This window comes from Crinia signifera, chromosome 3 (assembly GCF_055691185.1).
Source record: "Crinia signifera chromosome 3, ASM5569118v1, whole genome shotgun sequence".
Taxonomy (NCBI): domain Eukaryota; kingdom Metazoa; phylum Chordata; class Amphibia; order Anura; family Myobatrachidae; genus Crinia; species Crinia signifera.
Genome location: NC_139219.1, coordinates 43,700,885 through 43,711,089, shown reverse-complemented (window position 1 = coordinate 43,711,089; position 10,205 = coordinate 43,700,885). Strand labels below are relative to the sequence as shown.

At 43.2% G+C, this 10,205-nt stretch overlaps 1 protein-coding gene across 1 annotated transcript in view; it reads right to left on the bottom strand.

Annotated features, from left to right (window-relative positions):
- Positions 1 to 2,021: 2,021 nt before the first annotated feature.
- The window catches only part of ABCG8 (ATP binding cassette subfamily G member 8), a 40,599-nt gene continuing 32,415 nt past the window's right edge, over positions 2,022 to 10,205 (bottom strand). Inside the window, exons 8-13 of the mRNA XM_083175708.1 lie at positions 8,532 to 8,633; positions 7,234 to 7,433; positions 6,754 to 6,830; positions 4,838 to 5,105; positions 3,550 to 3,677; positions 2,022 to 3,096 (exon numbers count right to left, since the gene is read on the bottom strand). Of these exons, the coding sequence (XP_083031834.1) occupies positions 2,959 to 3,096; positions 3,550 to 3,677; positions 4,838 to 5,105; positions 6,754 to 6,830; positions 7,234 to 7,433; positions 8,532 to 8,633 (913 nt within the window). The 3' untranslated portion in view covers positions 2,022 to 2,958. The remainder of the gene's footprint in view (positions 3,097 to 3,549; positions 3,678 to 4,837; positions 5,106 to 6,753; positions 6,831 to 7,233; positions 7,434 to 8,531; positions 8,634 to 10,205) is intronic.

Here is a 10,205-nt window from a genome sequence, read left to right as displayed (position 1 = left end):
TGTGTGCCGTGCCACAGTACCTCCGAGCACTGTCAGTCCAAGACCTTGGTGTTAGAATACTAGGCCTACTAACTTGCCGGTGCTGGAGGGGTGGTGTGTCGGCTGTGTAGGCGGGACCGGAACTGGGGACCATAGCGGTGGAGCTTTCAGGATTTGCCAGCGGCAGCAGTTGACTTTGAAACACTGGGACGGCCCTCTGATTGGCTGAGGCCACTGATTGGCTGAGAGAACGCTCTCTCAGCGGCCTCAGCCAATCAGAGGGTCGTCCCAGTGTTTCAAAGTCAACTGCTGCCGCTGGCAAGTCCTGAAAACTCCACCGCTATGGTCCCCAGCTCCGGTCCCGCCTACACAGCCGACACACCACCCCTCCAGCACCCGATGTCCTTCACAGGATGGCATGCGACATCGGGTGCTGCACTGGGCACCACTTGATGCGATCAGATGCGATGGGACATCGCATTGCGATGTCCCATCGCATCTGATCGTATAAGTGTATGGGCAGCATAAGGGTAAGAGTACCTGGTTCACTGTATAGCCAGTAATGGGTCTCTGAGGTGTGCTTGAGGGAGAGAAGGGTGGACTCTGGATTTTCAGACCATCACAGCCAATCAGTGGGCTGATTGCAGTTGATGGGATTTTAACCTTTTCCAGTCTGCTGCTCAGGGTGCTGATGCCAAAAAGTGGCAAGTTAGTAGGCCAGCGGCAGCAGTTGACTTTGAAACACTGGGACGGCCCTCTGATTGGTTGAGGCCGCTGAGAGAGCGTTCTCTCAGCCAATCAGCGGACACTGATTGGCTGAGAGAGCTCTCTCATCTGTTGCCACTGCCACGTCCCGCAGCTTGAAAGCTCCGCCGATCCGGTCCCCGCTACACAACCGCCATGCACCCCTGCTGCTGCTGAGTCCCTCCGGTCCCCAGCAATTAGGTACCGGCTCCCCGCCAGCGCTCCGGTACCCATCCCGGCCCTGCTCCCCGATCCCGCCGCTGATTGCATTCGAGCAATGTGGTTAAAAACCACATGCGATTGCTCATGCAATTCCATAAATATTATTTGCAGCTCATAATATCTATCGATGCGACATTCGATGGCGTGCTTGCGCATCACGTTAAATGTCATCTTAAAAAATGCATGCAATCATTCGATTTATCGGCCAGATGTGGCCGAAATTGAATGATTGCATGCGATATCTCACATATGTTTCGGCAGCATTACTCTCTCTGAAGCTGGTCGGCTCCTCCTTATCCCTTTACAGAGCAGTTGTGACCATAGGTGCCGATGCTGTGGGTGCTTGAGGGCCCGTGGGGAGGGGGCGGGGCTAAAATGGCGCAATTCACGTCATTTCGCGTCATTTTAGCCCTGCCCACCATCCACTGACCTGCAAATTGATGTGGCTGCTGGTCATGGGGGTGGGGCTTAGTGACATCAGCCTCGCCCCGCCCCCACAACATAGCCTCTTCCCGCCCCCTTTTCACTCTCACTTCGGCTTCTCCCGGAGAGGAGTTTTAAAAAGTCGGCAAGTATGCATTAAGCACATATGGAAGTCACTTGTGTGTAGTGCAGTGTTTTTCAACCACTGTGCCGTGGCACACTAGTGTGCCATGAGCTGTTCTCAAGTGTGCCCCTAGATCTAGAGATACCCAACCCAGTTTACAGCCACCACCAGTTCAACTGTTATTTACTGGTCTCTTCGTTTTATTTAAAAGGCCAATGTATTTTATTTGTGTTACCTGTGGGGACCAGTGTGATTGTTTTTTATATGAGGGCCAATAGTTATTTTTTTTCCTGTGGGGGCCACTGTGTTTTGCCCTGTGGGGATCTCATGGTGTGCCTTGGCAATTATAAAATCTTATTTAGTGTGCCACAAGGTAAAAAGGTTGAAAATCACTGGTGTAGTGTAGTGTGTAACTGACATCATTATATTACTATATATTATAAAAAAAAAAAATACCCCAGAAATAATAATTTAGTTGATAAATATCTCCAGAAAATCTCACACAGTAGTGGAAACATTTATTTTTATTTTTTTATTATGAATTGTTGACCTGCAACAAAAACAGGAGCTACGGCCCTCCAGGGGCGAGTACATAACATATAGTTGTAAAGTCATTTCCTAGCCAGTTGCAAAATGGAGGTGCACTGTATTCTGCAATTACTGTAGGTAAAAAGAATTGCACTGAGACATAACAACAAATCAGCCATTTGCAGATGAAAGCTATTACTAGTTTTCACAGAAATCCAGCAAATATCATAATAATGTCAACATACAGTAAATGCATTGAAAATAAAATAAAAAACATAGCAAATTTAATTATTATTTCATGTAAATATGTTCTTGCTGCTGAAAAGTAAAATTAAGCTAAAATACCTTTACTTTATTGTACAGGTGTCATTTATCAGATTAAAAGAAATAGCTGATTTTTTAAATTGTTTTAACAAATTGAGGTAAAACACAATGAACATTTACATGACTTTCATTATTTTATGACATTTTGAAAGATTTGCTGATTTTATGGAATATATGACTGAAATGTTTTCCTTCTTTCAGAAACTGATGATAAAAGCAACCTGTGCATTAAGGGTACTGTAGCGGGTAGTTCATGTTAAAAAATACGCAGAGAAATCAACCGGGATAAGAAAATAATTGACATATAAATTTTTGAACAAGTAAAAGGAAAATTCTATGTTCAAATTAAGGAGGTGTGGCCTAAATAATAAATCGTGATTTTATTTGAGGCTCTCTGAGCTACACCTCTCCATCCACTGCAGGAATAGTATTTTGGTCAGTTAGAGCGCTGATAACTTAGCCTAACCTCACACTTGCTAAACAACGGGTCCATTTTGGCATAATCCCCAAGGTAACAATATCAAGTTGGCAAAAAGCAGTTGAGCACGTCACCAGATGGTGATAGAAGTAGTCAAAGAATAAATCAAAGTTTTTGTGCATCCATTTCTAGGTTATCACCATTCCTGGCTTGATTTTTGCTTGATGAACTTAAGACTTAGGAAATACAGCAGAAGAAATCCAGCACTAATGCCAACGAGTACAAGATAAGATGCATAGAGCGGGTAGATGTCCGCCTCCATACTTTTGATAATCTGCATGAAAGATAAAATTAGCAAATTAAAATTACACATTGTGACGTCCTTATTGTCAAGCCTATCAGACTATCACAACAATGTTACTGGAATTTTTGTGGACACCCTTGGCTATACCTATAAGCGGAATTCTGCTTCTCTTCAAGTGTTAACTCCCAGTTTAAACTGGCACTGATATTAGATGCCAAGCATGTGATGTTTTGCCCTTAATATGAGTGCCGCTTTAAAATCTGAGGTCAATGCCACTGAGAAGTATCAGCATACAAAAGCTTCATCTTCATAAATATATCCTCGGTCATCTCAACGCGTTTAGGAACTGCAAGATGGAGAGGTTGGCAAAGGATTTCTTTATTTACCAATGTTACCTAGCATTACTTTGCTGCGCAAACATGAGGTTACCGCTGGAACGTAACCCGTGGAACAGCCGCTTGAAGACCTGAAATGAGATCTTACCAATTCTCCTGGAATACCGATGGTGAAATTTTGAACTTTCACGTTATATGTTGTATCTGTGAACTGAACCTGCACCAGTCCTGCGAAACCCCAGCGGAGGAATGAGACATAGGAGATCCAGAAAGGTACTGCAGGTGACAAGAGAAACCAGAAAATCCACATCTGCTGTGTATTCACATCATGCTTTTCTATGAAATGTTTAAGAGTATCATCTTCAAACAATGCATTTTTCCAGGTTGCCACTTATCATCACCAACCAAAGAAATCTTTGCAGGGGTGGGCAATAAACGACCCTCAAGCTGTTGATGAACTACACATCCCAGCATGCCTTGCATCAGTTTCAGCATGGCCATATAGTAAATCTAAAGCAAGGCATGCTGGAATGTGTAGTTCAAGGGCCAACCGGTCAGAGGTAAAGAGACAAAAAATATTTGTAGTCAAGCTAAAGAGCCAACAACATGCGCGTGCCAAAAAAAGGGGCGTGGTCTATTTGGACCCCTTGGGTGGTATGCCCGGAAATTTTCCGGGCTCAGCTGCGCTACTGCAGCGGGCTGTCCCGGAAGATTTCCGGGCATACCACTAATCTAGAATAGGTGCGCGCCAGTGGTGTCCAGGTGTGCAACACTGGCGCAGAACCTCCTGTTGTGTAGTTGTGTTGTATTGTTTAGTAATAACACTTTACAATTTATATCAGGTATTTAGAGAAAATAACAATTCATCTTTAATTTTTTACATTTTAAATTGAATTTTAATTTCAGTTATATGAGGCTAACCCATGCAAATGCCTCAGCGAGTGGGACGCTCGCTGTGGGTGTTCGCACAGGGGGGCTGCACATGCACATATTTGCACATGCGCAGACCCCCCCACCATCGGAACTGTCCAATCAATATTGAATCACCACCAAAGTGCGCTAGTAACTATACTATCCAGCTACTCATGTTTAAGCAATAGCGCACCTCATGCTGTGATCGATCCCCAAAATATCCGCTAAAAATGCCGGCATCGCTCACAGCGACTGTTCTCTTAGTATAAATAAATACATATACAGCCAAGTCAGTCATTTGAAGTCTAGTTAAATATTGCACCCAAAAGAAAGAACAGGCGCTGTGAGCTGCGGTGGCATTTTTAACAGATATTTTGAGGATCCTTCAAAGCAACGTTGGCACTCAAAGGTTTTAATAAAAAGGTTTGCTTGGAAATTTTCACACCTATTTTGACAAATTCCCTTGGCACTCAAAGGGTTAAATATCAATTTTAAAAGTAGATCCCGGTCCTCTGTTCACCGACCTGTCCAGAGATTGTCCAGTCTGATTATGAAGCCACCGGTCAGATAAGAAGCAGTAAACAAGGAATTACTGACAAAGGAAGACATCTGTAATGTGGGTAGGAGTGCGGACATCCAGAGGGCCATGGTGCGACTACAATACACTATCAGCCACATCAGCAGAAAGTTCAGCAGGAAATTTTCCGGCTCCGGGTTCAGGTTTGCCAACCAATATATCGGAACGCTGTAGAACACAACAAATGCAAAGTGCTCCGGTAGCTCTCCGATGACCTGACAAAAACAATTCACCATTAATTAGAATGTGCGTGGGTGGGAAGGGGAGTTTACTTTTCTAATTTATGTAGGAATAGGAAAGAACACACATAAAAGGACCTATGATAAAAATGCATTATGTTTTTTTTTCTTTTAGATCAGTGGTTCCCAAACTATGTGCAGTGGCACCCTGTCGTGCCTTGGGGTACTTGCAGGGGTGCCCTGGGCTGGTGGTTTAGGACCAATTCAAATTATTTATAGGGCTGGTGGCTGCCAATCAAATAATATGAGAACAAACAGAAGCAAATCCTTTCCCTCACCTCATGGACATAAGGATGGCATACTGTATTAGCACAAATTATGTCATTTTATATTTACTTCAGAATTTGGCCATAGGGTTTTGTGAAATGAATTTGGATACTCTAATCGCTGCGCTCGCGATGCTTTGGGCATGGTGCTCCTATACGCTAGGCACACTATTTTATTCTCCCACCAAGCCCTAGTGGATGGTAGGGCATTAAAAACCGCCTGTCGGCTCAAAAATCAGTGAAAAACCCCATGTCGAACTTTTGACTGTCGACCTTGCCTATGTAGACCTAATGCTTGTGTCAACCTAATGACCTTGCTGCATGTCGACCTAGTAGTGTCGACCCAATGCTTGTCGACCTAGTTGCTGTAGACCAAATGACCGTATCCCAAGGAATTACTGCTTGTTGTAATTCATTTCGGTGTGATCTCTGCATGTATTGCCCTTCATTGCCCATATCAGGTGTGGGATATCTGTAAATATGCTCCATACAGTACGCCCGCTTCTGTCCCCAGGAACCAATGAATTTTTGCATCACCCAAAGGGAACAGCACCCCCAGACATTTATGTTGTCCAGTGAAAAAAATTAATTCTACATTTTATTGATGTCTGTGCAATTTGTTCTTTCCTTTGTTATTGTTAGACTTTAAGGAACAGACATCAATCCAAAAAGAGGAACTTTCAAAGTAAACTGAGGACTTCAATCTGGTCACAGATTCATATTGAGATATAACTGATACACCACAGTCACTTTGTTCCAATGTACATTATCCATATGGTACCTCCCAACTATCGCCCCTCGGAAATCGTGAGCTGCCACACGAAGGCGCAGCTGACCCGGAAAAGGCCATGGCCTCAGGTAGATGGCGGTGTGGCCTAGTGCCACGTCCCCCACTTACATCATTTTTGGAGGACATGCCCAGCGCTTCAGTAACAACTGGGCAGCCCCCGGCATCATCCCTGCAGTCTCTCCCTGCTTCCCTTTCTACAGTGCACTGAAGAGCACACAGCATTTCTTTAGCAATCACCGGCTGCTCTCTGGTTAACCCCAACTGCCCCCCCCCCCCCCCCCATTCCTACCCGCGGGACACTGCCAGCCATGGGAGAGACAGCAGGACAGTCTCCAAACAGGACTGTCCCGCTGAAATCGGGACAGTTGTAGATAGATAGATAGATAGATGTTGATAAATCTTGAAGTAATGTGGTTTACATTTAAGATCCTCAAAATTTGCCAGTAATACTAAGCCCTGTATAGTTATAGCTTACCTAGCATTTGATACAGATTACGGAATAAGTGCATATTAACATTTAACCTTTACATTTCACTAAAAATAATAATGATAATCTATAAACAATTACCTTAGCAAAAAAATATGGGGTAACAGAATATAATCCATCTTCCAGTTCATGGAAAAGCATCGCTCTCTCTGAATGACCTAAAAGACAATCATTTAACTTACTTTACTTTTCAGTATTAACAAGCATTTCCAATACATTGACATTTTTTAAATATAAAGGTTTGACTTATTGTTTTCTGTAGAACCCGTTACTCTAAGTCTAGCTGTCTGTCCCATATGTAAAAGTACAAGGACTGCCAATCAGCTGCAAGGTGGGGACTGGGCCGTTTAACCAAAAAACGTGGTAAAGGGATTAATAGAACAACAGAGAAGTAATGTGAAATTACTTAAAAGCTAACACATTGAAACAGGTTAAGAAAATAAACTTTACTGTCATCTTAATAATAAAAATAATAATACCGGCAAAGTGTGGAAATATCAACTTTAAGTCCCTTTTGCAAAAGTCATTGCACAAAGATCTATGCGCTGATAAAATACTCACATTTTGCTACCACATCAAGGACAACAGCAAAAGGCGTGAGGGATCCTTTCATGAAGAGAAGTGCAATTGTGTCCTGTATGGACAGCATGTCCTTTACATGTCCATAGTATAAAAATCCAATTAAGAGTGCCATCAAAACAGCCTCAAAGCCATGAATAAGCAATGTGGTGAGATCACGTAAATCATTGGACACATGACGACTGTAGGAAAATGGAAACAACTGTTTAATATGATTCAGCACAGGAGTCACTTGTAAAGAGCCATCTGGCTTGGAGAGTTGGATTTGGTGTCTGGGAAAGCATATGCCAGCCTGGGCTCTAGTACTAATAATGGTCAATACTCCATGGTGAACCATTTATAGAAATGGCAACATGACCCCATTATGTTTTATACCTGTTTTAGCTTTTCTTATTTTCCAACTCTAGTAATCTAAGATGACTTTAATCATTATGTTCATTTAAAACATTTTTTGGCAGAAATTGCTTAATTTAGTCTAGCTTTTTGTATTTAACAAGCAATCCAAGAAGGAAAAGACACATTATTACTCTGTGGAAATGTTACCGTGTCTATAAAAGTACATTCCTAAGCAGTGGCGTAAGTTCGCCCCAGTTGCCCGGAGGCAAGATAAATATTGGTCCCCCCCCCCAACACACACACCATCTTATATAAATATATGTATGCGTGTATGTATGTTATGGATATTATGTTTAGAATAAAGAGTGTGACATCTATGGTCCTTCTAGGAGAAGTCAGCCACAGAAGCCATATCAACGGCTTTCAATTAGCTAATTCAAACTCACAGGGGAGGAGAGGTGCCCCCTTGGTAGCAGGAGCCCGGCGGCAGATGACTCATTGCCTCCCAGAGTTCTGCCTCTGTTCCTAAGGATAACACCACTCAAGAATTATATGAATATATGTTTGGTTCTATAACTTATTCAAACATTGGCCAGAAATCTGCTGCTGAAGATTCAAAAACACACTGTAAGTGATTGCTATTTGAATAATAGGCTGCAAAGAACTGACCATTAACATCTGATCTATAATCATGTTTACAAACTGTGGACTGCATATACAGTATTGTTCCATACATATTAATAAAAAGTGTAAACTGATAACTGGTATTGGTATGAGTGTTCAACGGGCAGTTTCAGGCACATGTTTTATTTAATTAGGATAGTACTAATAATAGTTATTTTAAACTTGATGTGGGGGGTTCTTACTAACTGTGCCTAATGAACAGTACATATATTTGATACTTTATAAAGTACTGTATCAGTTAGTCATCTAGTAGAACATACTTTATCAATACAGAGAATTGGTGAAGTCCTTTAGGCAGATCATCCTTTTCATGTGCATTAATCTTTATCGCTTTTTCCAAAGCAGAGGTGCTGACATTGGAGCTAGAGATGAAGAAGACAGGCATAAATTAATTTACTTACAGGGGCTAGCTACCAAGTAAAAAGTTTTGCTTTTACATTTATCAAGGTTTAAATACTGGACATCACATACCGTATATACTCGAGTATAAGCCGAGTTTTTCAGCCCTTTTTATTTGCTGAAAAACCCCCACTCGGCTTATACTCGAGTCAGTGGCTTTAATACTGTAGCCGCGGCTTAGGGAAGATGGCCGCGGCTACAGAAACATGGCCGCCGGCCTCCTGCATTGAGGACATGTATGGTGCAAGAGGCCTGGCCATTACAGAACAGAGCACGGCATCGGCGCAGCGAAGTCAGCGGCTGCCGCCGCGCACCCCCTCCCCACGTGGAGCCTGTCAGCGGCACCCTCTACCTCCCTCTTGAGCACTGCGAGCAGGGCAGCGGCAGCGGCGAGCAGGGCAGCGGCGGACACACCAGGAGGACAGCGGCGGCTGTGCACCCTCCTCCCCCGCCTCTCTGTGGAGCCAGACAGCAAGGCAGCTGCAACCCCCCAGTACAGGGGATGGAGGTCAGTCACACTTTAAGTGAGGCTAAAAGGCTTGTGGCCCTTTACACCAGTGTCCCTACTGACATTAATGCCAGGTGGTTGCTGTCATGTAATGTGGGTTTGGAGCCAGTGCTTGGAGATGGGATCATTGGTGAGAATGGGCCCCGGGTTGCTGTGACCCGGGTCACCCATTTACACTGCACCATGAGCTGGATTGAACAATGCCTGTGGTGTCCCATGCAGAGGGAGAAGCCTGAGGTGTCCTGTTATTATGTAGGGGGAGCAGCCTGTGGTGTCCTGTTATTATGTAGGGGGAGCAGCCTGTGGTGTCCTGTTATTATGTAGGGGAAGCAGCCTGTGGTGTCTTTGTATTATGTAGGGGGAGCAGCCTGTGGTGTCCTTGTATTATGTAGGGGGAGCAGCCTGTGGTGTCCTTGTATTATTATACAGGGGACTTTACCAGTAGCTGCTGCATTTCCCACCCTCGGCTTATACTCGGGTCACTAAGTTTTCCCAGTTTTTTTAGGTAAAATTAGGTGCCTCGGCTTATATTCGGATCGACTTATACTCGAGTATATACGGTATGTGATAAAAAAATGTATTACAAGAATGTGTAATACCATATGCTTCAAATAAATTGTGTATTATGTTAGAACGACAAAAAAAGGGTGCAAAAACTATTATACCATACCAGACATTGTTGACAACCTTGCATGAATTTAAGCATAACTAACTATGGGGCAGATGTATTAAGCCTGGTGAAGAGAAAAGGTGGAGATAAAGTAGAAGGTGATAATGCTCAGGCCAATCAGCTATGTTTGAAAAATGACAGTTAAGAGTTGATTGGCTGGTGCGTTATCACATTCCACTTTATCTCCACTATCTCTTACCAGGCTTAATACATCTGCCCCTATCTGAGCAATGACTATTTCTTTCCATAAGGTTCTTCTATACAAAATAAGGACATAAGTATCAAGCCGGCAACCATTGTAATATATTTTAGTTATTTATACAGCTGACATGAATATTAGTGGAGGAAATTGATTAC